Source organism: Manis pentadactyla, chromosome 5 (genome assembly GCF_030020395.1).
Source record: "Manis pentadactyla isolate mManPen7 chromosome 5, mManPen7.hap1, whole genome shotgun sequence".
Classification (NCBI taxonomy): domain Eukaryota; kingdom Metazoa; phylum Chordata; class Mammalia; order Pholidota; family Manidae; genus Manis; species Manis pentadactyla.
The window spans coordinates 167,020,223-167,044,813 of NC_080023.1; the positions used below are offsets into that span (position 1 = coordinate 167,020,223).

The 24,591-nt window shown below is 49.9% G+C and overlaps 1 protein-coding gene across 1 annotated transcript in view; it reads right to left on the reverse strand.

Annotated features, from left to right (window-relative positions):
- PREX1 (phosphatidylinositol-3,4,5-trisphosphate dependent Rac exchange factor 1) overlaps positions 1-22,726 on the reverse strand; it is a 174,065-nt gene extending 151,339 nt beyond the window's left edge. The window contains exon 1 of the mRNA XM_036902039.2: positions 22,361-22,726. Within this exon, the coding sequence (XP_036757934.2) occupies positions 22,361-22,573 (213 nt within the window). The 5' untranslated portion in view covers positions 22,574-22,726. The remainder of the gene's footprint in view (positions 1-22,360) is intronic.
- Between the last annotated feature and the right edge of the window lie 1,865 nt (positions 22,727-24,591).

Below are 24,591 nucleotides of genomic sequence, written 5' to 3' on the forward strand. Positions count from 1 at the left end.
CGCAGACCCTCACCTTGGCCCTGGGTGAAGTGGCGCCCACAGCACTGCTCAGGCCTCCTCTCCCACCCACTCTGCCCTCACTCACCTGTCCCTGCCACACCAGCTTCCTTGCTGATCCTGAAACTGGCCAAGCTCATCCCTGCCTCAGGGCCTTCGGATGGGCTGTTCCTCTGCCTGGAACACAGTTCCTCCTGCCTTTCCTCCCATGGGTGGCTTCTCAGCATCCAGGTCCCAGCTCGAAAGGCTCCACCTCATCAGGCCTCTGGTCTCAAACCCAAAACAATTCCAACATCCTTTCATTCCTATTATCATATTCATAGCACTTGTCACTCGCAGTATTTTTCCTGGGTATTGTCCATCCCTGCACGTAAATGTCAGGCCTGGGAGAGCAGTGTTTTGTCCATTTTTTGTTTACTGCTGCTTTCCCAGTGCTGGCACATAGTAGGACCTCAATCAATCTGTGCTGACCATATGAAAACAGCAGGAATCAAGATTCCTGGAGCTTAAAGTGTGTCTATCACAGTGTGCCAATCACTAGTTCCGTTTGGGGCAAGGAATATGAGAAGATGGCAGTTCTGAGAGCTTGTGAAGGGAGATCTGAACCTGGCTGAGGAGTGGGCAGGAGACAAGCCAAGGAGGGATTTCCCGAGAAGGTGCTTCAGACCCTCACTATCCTGTGTGGTCCCTAGACTGGCAGCATGGCCTGGGAGAGCATTAGAAATGCAGGATCTCAGGCCCCACACCAGACCTGCTGATCCAGAACATGCACTTTAACTAGGTCCCCAGCATATGAACCCATACACTTAGTGAAGTTTGAGGTATCCTGGTTTAGATCCCAGGATGAGTGGGCGACCACAGGCCAGTCTGGTTCAAGGTGTCCCTGGGAGCAGAAAGGCCCAGAACAAGCCTATGAGGTCACACTCATTTAAAACATGGCTTGCCAACATAACGGGCCATAAAGAGCCCGCAGCCCATCCAGGGACCCTGAACATCCTTCCTCCCTCACAAAACAGGTCCAAGAAGCCCAGAGCCAGCATATGCAGGAGGTGTGGGAGAAGGGGAATATGAACCCGACAGATTTGTGTGGCAGACTCCCCAAGAGCCGTGCCATCTGGAGCCCCTTTGTAATACCGGGAAGGGAGGACGGCGGGGAGGCAGACAGCCAGGAGTATTTATGAAGCACGAGTGATGGGGCAAAGGAGGTGTGTGAGGGGAGAGGTAGGGGGCCACCTGTCACCAGGAAACCTGCAGCACTCGCCCTCTGCCTCCCAACCACTTCCGACAGACAAGGCTACACACCCCCAAAATCACTTCGAATCCATGTGAAATCTACTTTCAGCAGCTTCCAGAAATGTGTCTTCCGTAAAGTCAAGCCCTGAGTCCTGCTCTTGGTACATGTGGTTGTGACACCTCACCTCCAACTACAATGACAAGCATGTGACCCAGACCTGACCAATCAGAGTTCAAGGCCCCTGGATGGGCAATACATGGTTCATGGGTGGGTATATGACCTAAGGGTCAGGCCAGGGAGTACCTGGATCCAACAATGCCTGAAGCCATTACTCCTGAGTCAAGGGAGCCTATAAAAGCCTTTTTTTTTTTATTTGCTTTATGCTTGAGACCCTTTGAGTTGGGGTTTCTGACATTTACAACCAGAAAGTCCTGACTGATGTATCTGTTCCAGCGCTTGCCACCCTGCAGTGTCATTACTTGTGTGTCCATTCTCTCCCTGAACTGGAGCTCCTCGAGGACACATGCCATTGTTTGATTTAGCTCTGTCCCTGATGTCTAGAAGGAGGCCTGATACGTAACATCATCTCAGGAGATAAGTGACAACAAATGGTTGGCTCTTCCTTTCTTCACTCTACACATATTCACTGAGCACCCGCTATGTTCCAGTTACTGTTCTAGGCCTGGGTACAGCAGGGAGTGGGGGAGAGAAAGCTCCCTACCCTCCAGGAGCTTAAATTCTGGTGAGGGGACAGTAAACAATAATCAAACAAGTGAGTAAATAAATGCAAAGAAAGGGGAGAGGAACATGGGGAGGAGGTGCAATTTCCCCAGAAACCAGGGAGCAGGTATAACAGTCCCAGCAGCAAGATGATGGTGGCTGAGCCCAGGGTAGTAGCCATGGAGGGCTGAGGAGTAGTGAGATTCTGGCTACTTGTTGAAGGTGGAGCCAACAGGATGTTCTGATAGTTTGAATATAAGACAAAAGAGGAAGAGTATGGCTGAGACGGTGCCAAGGGCATGCCTAAGCAAGTGAGGGATGGAGGAGACACTACCTGGACGTGAGGGGGCTACGGGCAGGGCCTGCTGGAGAAAACGGTCAGTTTGTGATGCCCACCAGACACCCAAGTAGGAATGTGCCGTCCCCATGTGGATATATACAGATGCCTGGAGGTCAGGGCAGAGGTCAGTGCAAGAAATACAAATTTGGGAAACGGCAGCACAAGGATGGCATTGAAAGTGATTGAACAGTATGAAGTCCACCTCAGAATGATGACACATGATGGAGGGACAGAGAAGGGATCATCCCCATCTCCTGGCCACCAGGCTTCCATCCCCACAGGCCTCCCTGACCATGTGCTGGGGAAAGGGTGTGATGAAAGTCACAAGGGCATCAGCTCCTCCTTCCAGAATGTGTTGCTGTGGACAAGGGAGGTCCACATCTATCATCTCACCTGCTCCTGCTCCCGAGAAGCCCATAGGGCAGGAATCGGCACTCCCCTCCCCACCCGTCACCCAGGTGAGAAACTGCGTCTCAGAGAGAGACAAGACGGATGCGAGGTGATCTGATGGCCATCAGCTGGCAGAGCTGCCTGGCCAGGCTGCAGACACAATGCTGCTCCCAAACACAGCTTTTTATGAGCAGAAATAGAGACCCCCTCCAGCCCCCCAGCACCCCCACCCCACCCTACCTTCTGTGGCTGCCAGCAGGCAGGACGTGATAAAGACCTGACACATGGGAAGGGGACTGAGAACATGTCTTGGCCCGAGGCAGCACGGTGACTGGCAGGCAGTGCTGGCACCAAGCTAGGAAGCCAGCTGGGAGGGGCAGCCAGCACCAGACTCAGGACTGGGTCTCCCCAGCATCAGGGTCTTCCCTCTTCCCGGACCTGCATGCCAGCCCAAACCAGAACTCCACCTCCCTGAGCTCAGGGACAGGGCATCCTGCTCTTGCCTGGGTGTGACACCTCTCCAAGCCTTGGTTTCCTTGCTGGAAGATGAGCGGCAAATGCAGAGACACTCATGTAGTCATTTCATCAGAGCAGCTAGTATTGGCTGAGTTCTTACCGTGTGCCAGACGCTGCTCCAGCCCAGGGCTCTCAAACTCGGTCCTACTGACATCTAGGGCCGGATGACTGGTGTGAGTGTGGCACTGCAGGATGTTTAACCACATCCCTGGATTCTACCCACTAGATGCCAGGAGCACCCTTACCCCCCAGTTATGACAACCAAAAATGTCTGCAGACATTGCCATATGTCCCCCAGGGGAAAAAAATTACCCTGCTTTGAGAATCACTGTTCTAGGAACAGCTCTCCACCGACATGATGGCAGCCCCATGAGGACAAAGATCTTTGTCCATTTGTCAAAACTGGGGCCCAAATTTAACTTAAGGGGTCTGGTTGCAGATTCTTGTTCAACTACCTTGCTGTCCTGATTCTCGAAGGACCATGAGAAAGTTTATATGACCCAATGTTACATGCAGGTCTGCCTATAGTGGGAAGCCAGCAGCTTCTTTTAAACTATTAGTTTATCTTCATTTGAAAAATAGTGTGTTAATTATAACTAGTGAAGCAATGCAAAAAGAAAAATAAACAAAGATAAATAAAATATCTTTGTCTACACCCCTCCCCATTCTCAGCCCAAGGCCACTAACGTTAATATTCTGGTGTGCATCCTGCGGTGCTTTTCTCAACATTTATAAATTCCCACTAAGAGAGTCTTTTTGTTGTTATTTTTTCTACAAAATTGGGATCACACTCTACATTTGACTCACAACTTAACCTTTCTTGCTTAGCAGGACAGCAAGTACAGCCTTTCACTGTCAAGAGAAGGAATCAAGCTTATTCTTTTAAACAGCTGCCTGGTATCCCAACACATGGATAAACAACAATTTCAGTCAGTCTTTTCCTGTTAATGAATACCCATGTGATTTTCTGTTTTTTATTTTTTTTGCCATTATAAACAAAACTAGGATAAACATCTTTATAACTTGGATCTCTATTACACTTTTTTCTTGGTTCTGTAGGGGAGATTCCCAAAGAACTGGATCAAGGAGTATTGTGGGTTTTTATTTTTAAAGGCATTGACAAACTATTTTTCCCAAAAGATAGCAGTTATGAACACTCCCACCAGCATCATATGGAATTGCCTGTTTCCCAGCAGCCATGCCAGAACTAGATATTTTCACATATTGTGTGTGTGAGAGACAGTAATGCTATGGAAGGTGATGTTAACCAATGTGGTTACTCAGCAGAAATGTGGCTCCACATAGTTCTCATTCCACACGATAATACCAATTCAAGAGCATTCTGGACCCAAATAAGGACAGAGGGTACTGGAGAGTAGGCAGCTCACCCATAGAGCCCTGAGATATCTTCCTCTCAGCTCCTCTCCATCCTCGCAAGCTGATTCCTGAACCTGCACCATCCTTATTTCTGAAATGGATTTCACACCCAGGCATAACAAAGATGCCTTTGTCACTAGGAAAGAGGGAGCGACTGTTGCCAGAACATTCTGGGTTCTGTCCATTCAAATCTCCGCGTGTGGGGAGGAGGAGGGGAGAGTCGGGGGAGACCAGGATGCTTCCCACTCCGGGGCTGACTTCAGGGGTAGACGCCTCGGGCAGAGCTGCAGCAGCCCCAAACTCTCTGTTGTTCACACACTGGTTCATTCTACAAACATTTGCTGAGCCCTCATGACGTACCAGGCGCTCCAGGAAGCACTTTTCACTTACCACATCATGAAATTAATCCCCACAGCCTGATGAAGAGAGGGAACATCGTTAACTCCATATTACAGACGAAAAAACTGAGACTCGATAAGCCAGGACCCAAGGTCACACAGCTGATAAATAACACAAGAGCACAATGGAGGGACAATTAATAAGTTCTAACCACCTGTAGAACACCCAGACCCCAGGTGCCATGTTGTTCCACCTGGGCTACCAGACAGCCTCCTCTCTCTCCCCCACCATGCCCCTCAACTGTCCATTCCCCACTGGCAACCAGAGGGATCCTGTGAAAACTAAGTCAGATTCCGTCCCTTCCCTGTTCAAAAGCCCCTAGAGCTCCCATCTCACACGGCGTACAATGCCAAGTCCTTGCAATGGCCCACGATGCCCACCAGCCTCCCCACACCTACTGGCTTACCTTCCTAACTTCACCTCCCATTTGCTCTCTACCTGACTCACTCTGCACCAGCCATCTTGGCCTCCTTGATGTTCCTAAAACATGCTCCTGCCTCAGGACCTTTGCGCCTGCTGTTCCCTGTGCCTGGAATGCTCTTCCCCCAAATACAGAGGTTAAGTCATTTTCCTCAGGTGACACACTTAGAAGGGGTAGAGCCTGGATTCAAACCCAGGCTGTGAGGCCTCAGAGAAGACAAAATGGAGTCTCCAATAAAAGAAAATGATGCTGTGTGACCCTAGGCAGGTTACTAACCCTTTGTGAGCCTCTGTTTCCTCATCTATAAAATAGGCAATGTAGGAAGACCTTCTCCATCAGGTTCCTGTACTGTCTGGGACATGCCTACTGAGCACAACACTGCACACATTGGATGCTGGTGTTATGATAGATCTAGAATGGTGGGGGAAGGCCTCCTGAAGAGGCAGGATATGGGCAGAGCTTTGAAGGTAGGAAATGGGAAAGTTATGAGGACCTGCAGGCAGGCCAGGTGATAGTAGGGTTCCCTTAGACTTGGGAGAAGGCTGGGATGGGGGTACTAACACAAGACAGGAGAGAACCTTCCACCTGGCACCCCTGCCTTCTTCAGGCCCCAGGAGCCTGGGGTCTTCCTCCCGGCCACCACTGTTCACCCACTGTCATGTGGCACAGGTGGGCCCCTCACCCAGACCAGGCCAGTCTGAATCTCAGTGACTAGTTCAGAGACGGACGCCCAACCCAAGGCAGCTGACATAAGCCCACCCCAGGACAACAGGCAGACCCTGGCAAACACGAGCCAAGCAATTCCCACCTCAGCTAAGGTGCTTTGAGTTGCGTTTCCTGTCACTTATAACCAAAGACTGCTGCCAACTCGTGCTTGCTGCTCACATCAGTGACAGCAGCGTTATTCTTGTTACTGTGGTTATTATTATTTCAAAACCTTCTAGATTGGAGAGAAACAAGGCAGGAGGGGCAGTCTCCTGAGGCTGCACAAGCACAGGCAGACGCCAGGCCCAACTGGGCTGGTATTGGGGTCCTGCAGTCCCAGAGGAGGACCTAGACAGCAGGTGGGGGCCCCTCGCATGCCTACAGCTTCCTCTCTGGGGTCTGCACCCCAAGGTCCCCCAAAGAAGTATAAATACAGAACAAGATTCAGGAAGTAGGACAGAGGAATGTGGGAACCTCAGTTGAACAGCTGATGTTGCAAAAAAGAAAAAAGAGTGCCCACAGGCCACAGGAAGTGGAAGTTGGGGTAACAGAAGCACCTCTCGGGGAGAACCACCTTCTCCTCCTCTATTCACCTCAGAGAACTAAAAGGACCACCCACAGAATACATGTGTCAAAACTCATCAAGCTGTACACTGAGACGCAACATTTTATTTTATATACCTCAATATAAAAAATAAAAATAAAAAACAAAATAAAAGGACACCCACAAACTGGAACATGCATCTCAAACTCAAATACCTACAGGGCCCAGGCAGGTGACGCTGGGTTGGGGAAGGGGTTACTGGATGCGTGTCCTCATAATGGCAATGGAAGTTGTACCCTTTTCACAGAAAAGTGCATTTTTGCTTATTAAACACATTTTTGTCCCAAAGAGAAACCTGCCACCTCCCACTTTTCTTAAAACATGTGACCCTCTTGGTCTGGCTTTCAGTTTTCCATTTGATAGAAACAAGGTTAGAAGAAATGTTCCATCATCCACTTAACTCTGCTAATGAAAAAAGAAAAGAAAAGAAAAAACAGCAGGGCAAGAACAATGATAAATGACAACCAACATTTGGTTTCAATGTCAAGGGATATTAGGGAAGAGTGGAGACCATGGCAAACTGAAGCCTGCAAGCCCTGTCTAAAGGGAGCAGCTGCTGCTAGTAGGCTCCAGCCAAGCGCTGCCTGTATGTAGGACTGCAAGCTTGGTGTGGATAGATCTTCTGATTATTTATGATGCCCGAAATATGGATTTTTGTATGAAACATCTGGATTTTTTCAATGTTGGCAACTAATAAAAATGTTTAAAATACTGTAACAGGCCCGACAAAACTTACACATGGGCCTGATCTGGCCTGAGGACCCCACTTTTGGAACCCACGGTTCTATGGACCCAGGGACCATGAGTGACAGTAAAAGGCTTTGCTTTAATCACGTGTCCTCAGCAGCCAGCGCAGGACCTGGGTCCTTATGATCGCTAAGCCACAGAATCAGATAGTGCCATTTCCCAGAGACTGACTCTTCATCCAGCTCATCTGGATGCAGCTTAAACCTTCCTCTGTCCTCCATGGTGTCTGAGTGGCTGAACACAAGCAGAATAATCACAGGACAGGAGTCAGGAAACCTGCATTCAACTCCCATCAGCCACAGACTCACTGGGTAAGCCTGGGCCAGGCCACTGAATGGTTCTGAGCCTCAGTTTCCCCTTCTGGAAAAATGAGATGAATAGGTGAGAGGGTGTCTTGGTCTCTTCCGGCTCTCACATCCTGATTCTAGGATTCTAGTTATCAGTGATTTATTTGGGTTAGAAAAGATCAAAAGTACAAAACCAATGTTATTTCAGCCCTCAGTTACTAAACTGATAAAAGAATGGGCAGCTTGAATAAAAATGTACAGGCCTATCTATAACTTTAAAAACTAAAAACTCTGTAAATGTCCAATATAAGACAAATGGCTAAATATAAGTAATAACTGTATTAGTATGATATATTACATATTAATTATTAATAATAATAGCTCATATATATGGAGCACTACTATGTGCCAGGCATTGTTCTGAGAGCTTTGCAGTTCTTGACTCATCTAATTCGCCCATCAATCTAAGAGGTAGGCACTATTTTCAGAAATAAGGAAACTGAGGCACACAGGTAAAGCAGTTTTCCCATGGTCACACAGCCAGCAAGTAGCCAGGATTTGACCTGGGCAGTGGGGACCCAGAACCCCCATGTCTCACTATGCAGCCATCAAAGGTCTGGTGATGAACAGTGCTTAGTAAGAACGGGAGAAGTACACAGAAGGGACAAGAGAAGGAAGATGCGTTGTGTGTGCAGTGTGCTAAAACAAAATGTAAGAACCAGGAGTAACAAAAGGTGACACAGCTGTTTGGGAGGGTGAAATCTTTTAACTAGTCTTTATTTTCCAAATGTTCTACAATGAACACAGGACAGCAAACAGAGCCCATGAGGGCAGGCATCCCTGGGAGCCAGCACCATGTGCAGCCCTTACTGCATCACCAGACCTAACCCTCTCCCCTCAGGGGCCACAAGAGTGGAAGCCCCCCAAGGGCCCAGATGTTCACCTGCCCTGCAACCGCTGTATCCATAACATCCACAACAGGACCAGGCACACAACGGGTGCTCAGTAAATGTACAGAAGAAGAAAACAAGCCTATCAGGTAGGAACAGAGATTTCCACATTTTACAGCTAAGTAAACGGGGCCCAAGAGTCAACTGCAGAAGGTCACAGAACTAGTAAGTAGTGGCCCAACACAAGCACTGGCAGAACCACATCTCAGTGGAGGGTTTCTACTGCCGGCACAAGGGGTGAAAATGGCATGCGGTCAGAATCACCGAGACAAGGTGACTGAATATGATGTGTGATCCTGAGGGAGACCCTAGACTGGGGATGAGAATAGCAGGGTAGGGTAGGTATGAAGGATATTTTTGGGAAGATGGGTGAAATTTGAATATAGATTGTGGACTGTAGAATTAGTATCGATGTTATAGTTCCTAATTTTGGTCAGGGTACTGTGGTTATAGAAGAGAATGTCTCTGTTATTAGGAGGTATAGGCTGAGTTATTTAGGGGCACCATGTATGCAATTACTCTCAAAGGGGTCAAAGTAACAATAATAATAATAATGTGTGTGTGTGTGTGTGTGTGTGTGTGTGTGTGTGTGTGTGAGTACATATGTTTATATGCAGGGGAAGGGGAAAGGGGAAGAATTATAAGCAAATACAGCCAACGGCTAACTGGTGAATCTGGGTGGAGGGTGTACAGGGGTGCTCTGATATGCTTGAAATGTCAAAATAAAAAGTTGCCAAAAAATTAACTTTGAAAAAAATGTATTAAATTGCCCATGAATATAGCATACTGGGATTTTGTGTCTAGACCCCTGTCCGTATGTAGAAATGTATAATACAAACAGCCTAGTACAGACACAAAACATTTTACCATACTTGGGTCCTTAAGAGAGTACCTACAGCTGAACAGACATAAGGGAATGTGCTTTTCACACACACACTGTATTGATTACCTTTGTGATCGAAGGAAGTAAGTCTTAAAAACCACCCAATGGGCAGCCTAGCCAGTCACCAGCTGGCGGCTGGGACCACACAGAGCTTCCTCTGCTCTCCTGCTGAGGTAAGAACCAGAGGCCAAGGACACCAGTCTGCAGCCACTCCCCACACTGGTGCCCACACTCCCCAAAGTCAAAGCCACTCATTAAGAGAGTGGCAGGAACTAGGAGGGCCTCAGTCACAGAGGAGGCCCCACGCAATCCCTTTTACTCACTCATTCACTCCTTTGACCAATAATAATTGAGCCTCCGTTATGGGGTGCCAGGGACTTGTCAGTGAACAAGCAGACCAGGGCTTCATGTGACACATTCTAATGGGAGAGACAGACACTAAGCGAGTAAATAGACAAGATAATCTCAAGGAGTAATAGGTACCAAGACGAAAATAGGTGTGACATACAGAAAATGTCTGGAAGGTTCACTGAGGAAGGGACACTGGAGCCAGCACTGAACAACAGTTAAAGGTGCTGCAGGAAAGAGGAACAGCAAAGGAAAAGGCTCAGAGTACACAGCTCAAGAGCAGAAAGAAAGCTGGTGGGGCCAGGGCATAAGAAACCCAGGGGGAAGTGAGGTATGGCCTGGTAAGCAGAGTCCAGATCACAGAAGACCTTGTACGCCATAGTAACAAGTTTGGATTCAACTACGAACCCCGATTTTCTGCTCCCCCTACCTCCAGCACGGTGCAGACAGGAGAGAAAGGAGAGCCCTATGGTTGTTATTGCCACATCAAACAAAACAGAATGAAATGGCAAGATGTTGGACCTAAACCCAACCCTGTCAATAATTACATTAACTGTGTATGAACTAAATACTCTAAAAGGCAGAGATTGTCTGAATGGATTAAAAAGCAAGACCCAGCTATATATTGCCTATGAGGTATGCACTTGGAATGTAAAGCTACAAGAGGCTAAAAGGAAAAAAGATGGAAAACAGAGAAAAGAGAGCTGGCACGGCTGTATTAATATCGGACTAAAGAGACTTCAAGACAAGGAACATTACTGGGGTGAAGAGGAGTATTTCATAATGATAAAGGAGGCAGTTCATCAGGAAGATGTAATCATAAATGTGTATATTCCAGCAAAAGGACTTTAAAGTACACAACATAAAACTGACAGAATTCAAGGGAAAGAGACGCAGATCTACAAGCATAGCTGGAGACTTCCAGAGGCTTCTCTCAGAAACTCGTGGATCAAGAGCACCAAAAATCAGTAAGGACATGGAAGACCTGAACACTATCAACCACCTTGATCTAAGGGATATTTGTAGAACATTCCACTCAACAACAGCAAAACTCATGTTCTTTTCCAGTGCACATGGAATGATCACTAAGGCAGACCATATGCTGAACCATAAATCAAGCCTCAATACATTTCAAAGGGCTGGAAACTCATAGAGTATATTCTCTGAGCATAACAGAATTTAAATAGAAATCACTAAATAGTAAGTTATCTGGAAAAGCCCCAATATTTGGATATCAACACCAACCAGCTTGGCTTTCTCACTCCTCACCCCACCTTCAGGGTAACGACATCCCAAAGGAGGGAGCCATCAAGCATCTGTCCCGTGCATGGGCAGGTCTGAGCCCACACCCCCAGGTGGAAGGGGAAGAGACCGAATTGGAGGAGACCAAAGGGGACAGATGCTCTGGGCTCATCCACAGCCCAATCAGTGAATCACTACAGGCCAAGCCAGAAGTCAGCTAGGTCCTCTCAGGGGGGAAAAGGCAACCCACCACATATCCCACTTCCCTGTCTCACTCAAGAGGAACCCATGGACTCCACCAGCCAATCAACCTGTCTCACTCAGGGGCCATCCTGGGCAGGGCCAGAGAGGAAGTAAGTAACACACAGTGGTCAGAGCATGGACTTTGGAATCAGACAATCCTGAGTTCAGACGGTGGCAGGCAGAATTCCAAGATGGCTCCCGAGAGTCCTGCCCCCTTGTATACCTGCCCTGAAGGATCTGCTCTCCTTTGGAGTAGATGGGACTGTGCCTATGCATTCATTCTTGTGATTAGGTTATGGTATTTCACAGAGGAGGGGATTTTGCAGATGTAATGAAGTTCCCAAATCAGTGACACCAAGTGGGTCTGACCTAACCAGGTGAGTCCTTAAAATAGGACTATAAAAAATAGGTTGGGGGCTTAGGGAGGTGGGACTGGGTCCTTCCCAAGGGAGAGGGATTCTCCTGCTAGCTACAAAAGGGCCATGTTTCAAGAAAGCCATGTAACAAAGACCTGAGGATGACCTCTAGGAGGTGAGAGCCAACACCAGCCAATAGCCAGCAAGAAAATGGTAGTCCTACAGCCACAAGGAACTGAACTCAGCCAACAACCTATGCAGAGGCCTCCAAGCCTCAATGACAGTGTGGCCCTGGCCAACACCTTGACTGCAGCCTCATGACCCTGAGCAGAAAACCTAGTTACACCATATCCAGACTTCTGATCCACAGAAACTGCAAGGTAATAAACAAGTGCTGTTTCAAATCACACTGGTGATAATTTATTATGCAGCAATAGCTAACTAATACACCATCTCTGTGCTCTCAGGCAAGTGACCTTGCCTCTCTGGGCCTCAGTTTCTTAAACTGCACAATTGTGAGGATGCAAATGAAGTAGGATATATAACAGCCTTCCCCAGCAACTGGGGAGCAATTTATTCTGCACCCTTTCATACCCAAGGAGGGATTTCACAGTACAGGAATGGGAGGAGCTTTGATGTATTTTTGAGAAATTGACCATTTTCTTCAATCTTTGGGGAGGTTCTCTGGGGAAGAGGGTGAACAGCATCTTCTGACTCCAAATTACACTCATCCCACAGATGCTATTGCTCCCAACTACATTCAGAGTTCAGAGACCAAGAGTCCAGAGCAAGGAGCCACTTGGTTAAAACAAATTCAGTTGCTTATTTCAAGCCCCAGAAAGAATCTGAAGTAGTTTGCTTAGGATGATACCTAGTAATTGTCCTTAGACAAAAAGTAGGAAAATACTAAGCATCTAAAACATAATAATAATTTTTTGAAAAAGAACCATTACCACTGACTGGAGACTGACATGTGTCAGACACTAAGCAAAGTGTCCCAACCCATTTCACAGATGAGAAAACCAAGGCCCAGAGAGAGAAGTTCCCTGGACAGGGCCCCATAGGCACTGAGGGGCAGAGAAATGATTCAGACCCTAATAGTCCTGGGCACTTGAGCATGATGCCACACTACAGAAAATTTTCCTGTGCCAAATACCCTCAGCCTGTGTGCACCCACCTACTTTTGCCATGTTAGAGAACATCAGACTATCTCAGTTCCAGGTCCCCAGAAGTCTATACAAAAGCATTTAGCAGTTATATAAATCAAGGCAATCAGATTATGTAAGAAAACATAAACAGGTATACAAAGAAGAAGCAAATATTTTCATTCACCAAATATTTTTAATGAGCACCTCCTATGTGCCAAGCATTGCTTTTGTGCCAAAGAGACAAAGTGAATGCCCCATCAGCATGGAGCTGCCATTCTGGTGAGGGAGACAGACAATAAACAGTAAATAAATGTCTAGTGTCAGCGAGCAGAAAAAAATCACACAGGAAAGGGAAAGGAGATAAGTGGTGAGGTGGGGATGGAGTGCAGTTTTGAATGTGGGGTGGAGGCGGAGTAAGAGAAGACCTGTGGAGAACATGCCATTTGAGCGAAGGCCCGAAAGAGTGAGCCAGAGGGGTCCTAGGGGGGTAGAGTGTCCCGAGGCAGGAGCATGCCAGGTGCATCTGGACAGGGCAAATGTGGCTGGGGGTGGGGACAGGGGGTGCCAGGGGAGAGCAAAAGGGATTCTGGAATTAGATGGTGGTGATGATTGTACAACTTTGTGACTATACTCAAAACCACAGAACCATACACTTTGAAGGGGTGAGGTTTATGGTATGTGAATCACATCTCAATATTTTTTTTAATGTAGGAAAAAATGGACTAATAAAAAAAGGAGAACAGGAGAGGAGATGGAAGGAGGAGCAGGGGCAGACCTTGCAGGACCTTCTAGGCCGTCCTAAGGACCTTGCTTTCACTCTGAGGGAGCCTGAGCCTCCAGGGCGCTTTGAGCAGGGCAGGGGTGTGCGTGAACTGCCGGAAGTTCCACCTGGATCCCTGTGCCGTGTGTGGAGAACAGAGCCCGGAGGGCAGGGTGAGAGCAGAGGAGGCCCTGCAGTTGCCCTGGCCATTCCTCCCGTCACCCTCTGTTGTGGAGTGTTGTGAAGATGGCTGGGGGTGCAGGGTGGAGGTGCCACCCAACAGTTTTTAATCATGCAAATTAGTTTCCTGAACAGAAAACAAGCGGAGCCTTCCTCCCTCTCAGGAAGAAGGGACCCATATTACACCAACAGCCCTCCCAACCACAGGCACCCGCACAGCCAGGCCACGCCCTGGCCACAAACAGGGGCCCAAACTCCTCTCTGGGTGTGGTCAGATCAGACCCAGACCCAGGCAGAGGCCGACCCAGACAGGGGACAGAAACAGCAGCCTGGACGCAGATGGGGGATCTGCCTGCGGGGGGCAAGTGTGGCCCTCCCTCCTGTATGGGTGCCCAGGCCAGAGGCAGGAGGTGGCTGCTGAGACCTTGGAAAGATCACTGTGCAGTCTGATTTTCAGACCCTCTATTAGACCATGCCACACCCCTGCTGAAAACTGTCCAGGGGCTCCTCACCCCACTGAGAATAAAACCCAACTGTTCACCATGCATATGAGGCCCAAGCCACCCGGCCCTTGCCACTCACACCAACCTTGTCTCCCCCACTGGCCCCTCCAAGCCACCTTGGCCTCTTGTGGGTCCTCAAACAAGCCAAGCATGGTCCTGTCTCAGGGTCTTTGCACATGCTGCTCCCTTGACCTGGAACACACTTCTCTCAACTCTTCCCACAGCTGGCTCCTTCTCCTCTATAGAACTCAACTCAGATGCCACCTCTCCAGAGAGACCTTCCTTGACCACCCTTCTCAAGTAGATGTCACCATCGCCATCACCAACATATCCCCATCTTATTTCCTTCTCAGTGAATCCTCTCCCCTACTGGGTGGACTTGAGCAAGTTACTCAACCTCTCTGGGCCTTAGTTTCCCCATCTGCATAACAGGTATAATGATAATAGTTAACCTCAGAGGGCTGTTGCAAGGGCTCAAAGGGATAAATCATATAAAGCACTTTGCACAGTATCTGGCACACACAGTAGGGCCTTAGTGGATGTTATCATTACATCCGTTGTCACTTTCTCACATGACCTTTTTGTATTGTCTGAAAGTTCCATGAGGCAGGGACCCAGTCCATATTGTTCTGGCCACATACCAGCACCTAGCTCAGTGTCTGGCACATAGTAGATGTTTAATGTCCATTTACTTAATGAATAAGTAAATTAATGAGTGGAAGTGCTGACTGCCCACAGTACGCTCTAGCTCGGGGCTCGCTCCTCCTGACAGCAACTTGTCACAGAAGCCACCCACCCTCCCCTGCAAAGGGAAAGTACAAGACCCCAGATTCTGGTAGCCATGGCCACCTGTCCACCAGCCTTAGGTGGCCCTAGTCCCGCCAGCCTGAAATAGCCTTGCCTCCCGGGCCCAGAATCAAGGGATCGTCTGTCAGTTCCACCCTGGGGAAGGAATCGGGCAAGTAAACACAGATTGAGTGTCTGACCACAAGACAAAAGAGGGGTGGGCAGGACCCCTTCTGCTCCTCCAGGAGCTAAGAAAATAAAAATGAACCTAAAAATCCACAGGGAGCTGGGAGGCTGTACAGGAGAACAGAAGAACCTGCAGCAGGCACCGGGGCCCTGACCTTGCCTCAGCGCTCAGCTGTGCCAGGCGCTTCCCACGGCTGACGGCACTCACCCCACCTTGCGGCAACCCCACTAAGGCTACAATCACCTCTGTTTTGCAGATGGGGAGACCAGGCCTAAAGAGAGAGGCAAAAGGACTTGCCCAAGTCACAGAGGGGCAGAGCCGGAATTCCAACCCAGCCGTTTGGCTCTGGAGTCCAAACTCTTAACCATGAAACCGACACACACTGCTGGGCGAAAAGAACAACCCTATCATGCTCCTTAGGCAAACACATACACATCAGTTCAGACACACCAATTCCATATATTCCTACTACTCATGTAAATACCCTAGAATGGTCTGAAAGCAGAGCTGGGGTCAAAGGAGATTTTAGCCCAGTGGTTCTTGGCCCGGGGCTACTATGCACCCCCCAACCCCACCCCAGCAGGACATGCAGCAATGTCTGGAGACATTTTTGGATTGTCCCAGGAGGGGAAAGGGGATGCTACTGGCATCTTGTGGGCAGAGGTCAGGTATGCTATTAGATACCCTACAATGCACAGGATGCCCCCATAGCACAGAATGGTCCACTGCCAATAGTGCAAAGAAAGGGTCAAAAGTTGGAGGGATTCACCCCAGATGAGCTGCTCAGGTTCTGGAACCTCTTTGAAAGGAAAGTTTGATCCTGGCTAAAACATAATTCCCCAGAGGAGGGCACAGGCCACCCAAACCCTCTTCCCAGAGCTCCTGGGATGGAACACTGACCAGCTGCAGGGCCACCACCCTTGACCAGAGCTCATCCCTCTCTGGAGGCCATAATTTTTGCAGGGGGTCTTTCTGGGGGGGGTCTCACCTCCAAAGCAAGGAGATTCAGATCCCTCTGGCTAGTTCTCAAGTTCTGTGTCTTCAAAACTCTGGGGCAAGAACCAGCTCTGACCCCACCCTGTCTGGGGAATAAGGCCCATGGAACACAGAACACTAGTTAGGGATCAGCCCACCCTGATGACCCCCCGCCCACCAGGATTCTAGCCAGACACCCTGTGCCTGTTGGAAAAAGAAAAGAAATCACAAAAACTGGCAAGGTTACGTTCTTCTGCAGCCAGGCATGACCTACTTCAAAGACTTAACCCTTACAAAAGCTGAAAGTGTGTGTGTGTGTGTGTGTCTCAAAGAGGATGTCAGTTTCTTGATCTGAGGGAGTGGCTTGATAAAGGGGGACACCCTCTAATAAAGGGGCACCTTGAAGCCTCCAAAAGCCAGGGACACCAACTCTGTCCATCTCTTCTTAAAGAGACAGATAAATGGTCTGAAGGCAGACATGGGCCTAGTCGAGAATGGGAGTCCAGTATGCTTATTTGAAGAACAAGCTCATTCAAATGCACGAGAGCTCTAGCATCTCTGTGGGGTTATAATTCTCATTAGGAAAGGGACCACATTTGCCCGTTGATGGCTACATTTCTCTTAAGCTCGAACACCACCCACATTATACAGCAAGTGCTCCAAAAATCCCTGCACGCTGAGAAAAAAACAATCTAATTTCCTTATGGTTTTACCTATATGTAGCTCTATTTGCCATATGCAAAAAATGGGTCCTTTATAACTCCTGTTGACACTTAGATTAGCATCATCAAAAGATTTTCACTGACTTTCTGGTGATGTTGAGCTCAATACAAAGGAGTCTGGTGCAGGCTCACTGGTATCCTAAAGCTCAGATAATGTGGACCATTGGGCTTAACTTGTCCACCTGGGCAGACCAGACATCTCACAAATAACTAATTTTGGTCACAAATGTTGTATCATGTTGGGCAGTTCAAAGTAGTGGTAAAATGTAGCCACACTATCCGGGTTTGCATCCCAGCTCAGCCAGGCTGTGTGACCTTGGGAAACCGACTTAGCTTCTCTGTGCCCTTTTCCATTTGTAAAATGGGAAACACCACAACACCCAGAACTGAGTTGATACACAGAGAATTTTTTACACAGGGCTTGCAAACATTGAACACTATATAAGTGCTAGCAAGTTATTCCTATTGCTATTGCATTAACCTAACAATCATGCTGAAAATACAATTCTTTCAGTTGGGAGATATGCATGATTTTATGTGAAAAATGTATTACAAACAGGATTTCTTAGTACATTTTTCCCTTTTTTATCATCCTGCTTGCCTTTCTCCAGAAGATACATGTCCTTCCATCCTTTTCTCCATGTCCCTATAATGCTATATACACAATATGCATGTGTATTATGGTTAATGTTTATTTTCCCAAAGTGGAATCATGTTATACACACATCTCAGCATCCTACTTTTCACAGCACAACCTCATGAAAGTTGCCGAAGTCACTGGGTGTGTCATTCTGTTTCAATGACTGCAGAATTTTAAATGTGTCCTTCACCCCCACCCCCCTGGTGTTTCTCTCTAGTGTGAGACCGGAGTACAGAATCTTTAAAAAAAAAAAAAAAAAACAATAGTGACAACACAAAACCACAGTTTCTTGTTTTGGCAAGCAGAGCTCCAACAAGAAGAAAAGCTTTGGTCTCCTACCCCAAAAAAGCAGAACCACAGAAAGCATTCTGGGAGCTTTCTACCCACATCCCCTGATCCTCAGGGACCTCAGGTCCAGCCAGTTGGGTGGACCCTCTGGGTGCCTAGCAGTGACAGGTCTCTGTCCTCAGCCAAGGGGAGTCCTTCAGAGGCTGCTGACCAGCCCCACATGGGGGCCTCTCTGCCCATCCATCTAGGCTCCTGCCCCCTTTCTTCCCACCACTGCTCAGCTGACAAATCCATCACAGGGCCCATTGGCATCTACCCCAGAGGTCTCCCCCCATGCAGGTTGGGCCCCCAAACCAATCTAACCAAGAGGCAGGTGCAACCAAGGCTCACTTGGCCTCCTCTTTAAGGGGGGAGATTTGGAGCCCCAAACAGACCTCATCTGTCTCCCACTGTTTCACATTCCCAACATAGCCACCAAAGCATCCTGAGCACCTACTATGTGCATGGTGTAGTTCTAAGAGCTTTAATATCAGGCTCATTGAAGCCTCACAACACCCCCTATGACACAGGTACTATATACTATGCCCACTGTACAGATGGGGGAACTGAGGCACAGAGCAGGTTGGTACTTAGGGCCACCTACAGTCAGTGTGGGGTAAAGCCAGGATTTGAACACCAGCAGCCTGGCTTCAGAGCCCCATGCTCAACCCTTACTTCATGAACAGACACAGAACACAGAGGAGGAACCCAGCAGCCTGCCATTTCCATTCTGCTACAGTGCAGCCTTCTGCAGCAGGAAGAGGAGTCACCAAGGGAAAGTAACCAGAAGAAGCACAAGCGGAAGGGCAGGCTCACACAGACCTGGGTTCCAACCTCAGTTCTGCCACCTTAATAAATCATGCCAAGCACCTTTTAAGCCGGAGACCGCATGCAAGGTGGGCATGAGTTCTGAAGTCAGCAGCCTGGGATCAAATCCCGGCCCTACTGTCCACATGACCCCAGGCACCTCACTTAAACTACCTTCTGCCTCAATTTCCTCATCTGTCAGTGGGGATAACAATAGCACTCCCTTCACAGGGCTTGTTGGAAAGAGCAAATGAATTGATACATGCAAAGCGCTTAGAATGGGTACATGATGAATTGGTGTCAGCTTCTCCACAGTACTGACTGTCAATTGTTACTTTCATTATTAACACTACCCAAGAGCACACAGAAGCACCCAAGACAGATGAGGGTTCTCAATGCAGAAATTCAAGATTCAAAGTCAAAACCTGGGGCATTTTCTCCCACAACCTCTGTGGTGTCCTCCAAAGGAGATCCAGGATCTCTATGAGAGGGCTGTCCTTGCCTTTCCATGACTCTTAAACACACACAAAACACAGCACCAGGGTCACTGGGCTCCCTTGGAGATATGGGAGGGGGTGCAATCCAACTCCTGAGGGATTTAGGAAAGATAGTGAGATTCTGGAGGAACCACAGAGCCCCAGAACTGGAAACAAAAAAACCACTGGTTCTGGAGTTTAGATGTCAAAAGGAAATTCACTCAGAGTCCCTGTCCTCCTTTCAATGCTGATTCAGACCTCACTTCCTCCAGGCAGCCTGCCCTGACTACTCTTGCTCACTGGATGCTGGAATCCTATAACCTGAATCATCTGAATTAATTGTTTAATCATCATATAGTAATTAGTGATAATAATATTTATAAGCCTTATGATCTGACAGGCACTGTTCTGAGTGCTTTATATATATTTATATAACTCACTTATCCTTTTAAAAACCCTGTAAGATAAGCTCTATATCATTCCCCATTTTACAGATGAGAAAAAGTGAGTCTCAGAAAGGTTAAGCCACTTGCCTAAAGCCACACAGCCCAAGCCCTTGCCAGCAAGCAGTCTGGCTCCAGAGACCAGCCTCCTAATTGGATTTCTGCAAACACCATTTTGAAGCCCTTCACTGGACTATCCCCTCCTTGAGGGCAGGAACCTAGACCTGGCTTTTCTGCATCTCCTGCAATGCTCAGTCTACCACAAAGGCTTCATTTCTCCTGGTAATGGGACCTTAAAGCCAGGGACACAAAGAGGCCAGGGCAGCCCTTCGAGACCTGCCACTGTCACATGGAATTGAAAGCAAAAGGGATTACAGAGCATTCTTCGGAGCGGGAACAATCCCTTAGCAAGTATAAAGCCTGGGAAGAGAGAGTGGGAAGACAGAAGAGAATCACAACCTGCAGGCTGCCAGCCTTGGTGGCGTGGAAAGCCTTTGTAATTAGCAGTTCCTGAAGCTCCAAGCCCTGGGTTTTCAAAACTGAAAAGCCTTAGGTTGTCTAGGGGCCATTTCTGATGGAGCAAAACAAGGGAGGGCTCCTTGCAGCTCACAGACAAGGTATGGCTGGTCAGGTTACACACTCAGTGCCTGTCTGGCACCAGCTTGGGGACACCCTAAAGGACAAGGCAAAAAGGAAGCCTGGATTCCCCTCCCCTTATTTTACAGGTGGGGAAACTGAGGCCAGGACAGGTGTTATGATTGGTCTGAGATGTCAAAAGTTGGAACCATCTCAGAACTGACAGATTTTTTTTTAACTGATGAACTCAACAAATTTAAAGTGCCAAAGAGATAATGTGGAAGTAGAGAAATCTTTGTTTTTCCTGTATCTTTAATAATACGAATGGTTGATTCCAATCAATTTCCATTATTCCAGCTTCCTCAGACTTCACACATGCACAATTTAAACCCACAGTTAATCCAAATGCAATCTGTATCTGTTCTGAAATGCACCACACCATCTCGGCAAGTGCATAGGAGAAAGAGGTATCTTTGCTTTCCCGTTAATATAAAAATTGGATTGTCTTTCCTATTTCCCTTCCAGACTGAGGAGCAAGGAGTGGCTCTGAAGGAGAAGTGAGAAGTTGCCTAGAATCTGACATTGCTCAGAGATACCAAGGCTGTCTACATCTTTAATTCAGAAACTGCCAGCTTCTAACTGAGCAGTCTTTTTTTTAACTGTGAGAGAGGAAGAGATGGAAAAGAAATGCCAACCCTGCCTTATTCTCACAGGCCTTTCTAGAAGGGTCCTTCAGCCAAATGGTTCTCTGCACAACTTCCCCCCACCTCCACCCCACACACCTCTTTGCACAGAGAAAAGAGCTGTCTCCTCCCTGGGCTGGAAGTGGGACCTCACACAGCCTCAGCTGCACCCCCAAGCCACAGAGTTGGGGGGAGTTGAGGGCAGAGGATATCAGAGTATCCCTCTTTCCCCCAGAGACCGCAGATCCTGGCTCTGGGGTCCCTGAAGGAACCACTACTGCCCCAACCAGCCCTTCCTGAACAAGAATTAAAAGACTTCCTGGAGCAGAGAAGGGAGTAATGAGGTCCCAGCAGGAGGCATGGAGATTAAAGCCCTCGGAGTCGCCTAACTTCCAGCCAGCTCGGCCCCGGTCCCACCCCCTAGCCACTTTTCTCACTTCCTAGGAGAGTAGGGAAGTGGCCCCTTCCTCCCTCTCACAGGAAAAAAGAAGAGAAAATGCAGCATAGAAACAGGGTTTAGAGCACCGGCTGGAACTGCTCTAGTTCAAAACCCGTACATACTCAATTAAACCAGCTGTGTGATGCTGGGCTAGAGACCCAGCTTCTCTGAAGTTAAACTCTCCCGTCTAAAAAATGGGGGAAGTACTCTTCCCTACTTCACAAGCCATTTGTTAAGGTTAAACCTAATGACACATGTTGGCGCCTGCCACATAGGCAACGCTCCGCTGTTATTTCAGAGTCTGACACTGTGGTTTTGCAACTTGGGGATGGGAATGGGGCCGGAACTGCCCAGTCCTGAGTTCAAAACCTACTTCTCCAAGCTCCAGCAAAACGGGGTGCGGTGGGAAGGCGACGTCCCACGATGGTCCCACCCTGGGGTTTTGTGGATCCCCGTCCCTCCTCCAGGCTTTGGGTTTTATCCTACTCTACTCGGCAAGGACAGACGCTGGGCTCTAGGTTGCCTTGAGTCCGCCCGAGATGAGCAGTGGATGGTGCCCTAAGCGGAGAAGAAATCCCCGGGGGGAAAAACACTGGATCGCGAAAGCTCCCAGCGCCTGGGTCCCAGAGCCCCAGCCTCGTGAATCTAACTAATTTTAAAACTATCCGAAAGGCGGGCAGGGAAAAAGAAAAAGACAAAAGGGCAGCGTGCAGCGGGGAAACGGCGTGTGGGAGACCCGGGTCTGGCTGGACCGCAGGCCGGCCAAGGGGGCTGCAGCCCCGTCTGGAGGAGCCCTGACTCTGCCTTTCCCTGCACTCCCCACGGGACGGACGCCCCTGGGGACCGCGGCCACAGGTTGTGGAGACCGCCCGGGGCCGGAGGCCCCTGCGCTCCGCTGCGGGGCTGGCCGGGGCAGAGGCTGTCCCCGCGCTCCCCAGGCGACGCTCACCGACTGCAAGAAGCGCAAGGTGCCCACGTAGTCCCTCTCGGTGCCCAAGATCTCGTTGAGGACGCAGAGGCGGAGGCGCAGCTGGCGCTCCGACTCCCGGGCGGCTGCGCACGGGCCGGAGCTGGGAGCAGCGGCGCCGGGGACCCGGGGGTCGGCGTGGGCACCGTCCCCAGCCCCGTCGCCGCGGGCATCGCTGCCGCCGGATACCTCCATTCTACCGCGGCCGCGCGGCGCCCGCTCCTTCCCCCGCGCGGAGGTCGCGCCGAACGGCGACTCAGGCGTCCAGGCGCCCCATCCCGGACGGGGCGCGCCGGCTGGCCGGGCTCAGCGGCGGGCCCGGCGCCTGGCGCGGCGGGCGGGCGGGACCGGGGGCGGGCGGCCCGGGCCGGGGGCGGAGGCAGCGGAGGAGGCGGGATGAGGGGCGGGGAGGGGCTGGCCCTCGGGGCTCCCAGACGGCGGGCCCCGCTGCCGCCGCCGCCCCCTCGCCAAGGGAGCGTCTGCCAAGTGCCACGCCGCGCTGAAGCCGCAGAGGCGCTCCGCGCGCACTAGGTCCCCAGGAGAGGTGCCGGGGCGCTCGGCGACTACGTCGCTAGCCCAGCGCGGCCGGAGCCGGGGCGCCCGGGAAGCTAGGGCGGGAGCCCTCCTGAAGGAGCCCCGCGGAGGCCTGAGGGCCGGAGGTGGCGTGCACGCCGCGGCCGGCGCACCAACACCGCGCCCGGCCGCGTGGCGCCCGCCCCCCTCTGCCGCGGGCTACGCCACTCCCAGCCCGGCACCCGCGACAGCCACCGCGCGGAGGCGCACACGCAGGTCCGGCCGCCGCGGCCGCTGCTCGCGCTGAATGGCACCCGGTTGGAAAAGCTCGTAGCCGAGCGGCTCGGGAGCAAGCCCGCCCCGGCACACGCGACCCCGTCGGCCAGGGACGAGAGAGGGGCGGCCCCAGCCCGGACTGTGCCAGCCCCTGGGACACCCGGCCCTTTGGGTGCCCTCGGGCGCTGCCGCGACCTTGGGAGGAAAGACGCGCGGCTCTCTCTCCTCCCTCTTTTTTTCTGGCCCTTTCCTTTCATTTTTTTTTCCCCCCTTTTTTCCTTTCCTTTTCTTTCTGAACTTGTTTGCCTGCATGAGACGCCCCGGCCAGAGTCCACCTTTCCCAGAAGAAATGATCTTCTCTCGAGTTACTAATCAAGTGTCAGCTGCTCTGCCCGCGCCATCCTCGCGTACACCCACCACCTGGGATGAGGCCTTGGGAAACCAGGCTTCTGGTCCAGGCTGCTCTGTGTGCCCTGGATCATCCGTGGAACCGCTTGACAAATGTCCTCACCTGGCCCACAGGAAGGTCATGGAGAGGTGAACGAGCTCTGCGGCCTAGAGTCAGCTGCTCAGGTTTCGAATTCCAGCTTCCTCACTTGCTAGCTGGGTGACCTTGGGCAGGTTTCCTTGCCTCCAGAGCCTCAGTGTTCTCATCAATACAGTGGGAATAATATTGGAACCTAGCTCATAGGGTCCTGCTCAGAGTAATGTACTGATCCTCAGGAAGTACTAGGAACAGTGCCCAGCACCTAGAAAGTTCTCTATACTTGTTCTTATAATTGCATGTGCAAAATGCCTTCTTGTCCTGGCCTTATTCTCCAGATTGCCCCCACAATCCCTAACTTGCCCCTATTCACCTGCCGGAAATTGTATTGTCTCTACAGTGGATTAACTGATTGATATACTCTCCCCCCTCTGGACTGTAATCATCAGTTAGGACCATTATCATTCATTTATCTTCTGTTCCATACACCCAGGATCGATCGTTCTCCCAGCAGCCTCTGGGTAAGTAGTGCAAGTGCCTAAGGACACAGGAGAATGAGGGGTGACTTCTGTCCTCTCAGCTGTTTTTTGGGGCTCATGGACAAGGTGGCATTTGATCTGGGCCTCGGGTGAGTGAAGTTCTCCTGGGCAAGGAGTAAAGGGTGTGAGATAGTTGAGCCTGCCAGGTTTGGGTAGTGGAGTCAATTGCATCCAAAAGGTGGCTGCTTCTGAGGTTCTCAGAAAATTATAGAGGTCTCTGGTGCAACTCTGCTGTGTGACCTTAAACTAGTTGTCTCCTCTGAGCAACAGCTGAGCCTCAGTTGCCTGCTGTTTAAATTAATCCTGTCCACCACAAGGGGAGAGCATAATGGGAGCATCATGGCTGTGGGGTGAGACTGGCTTGCATTTTATCCCAGCTTCAAATCTAGTGGGCTGGATGA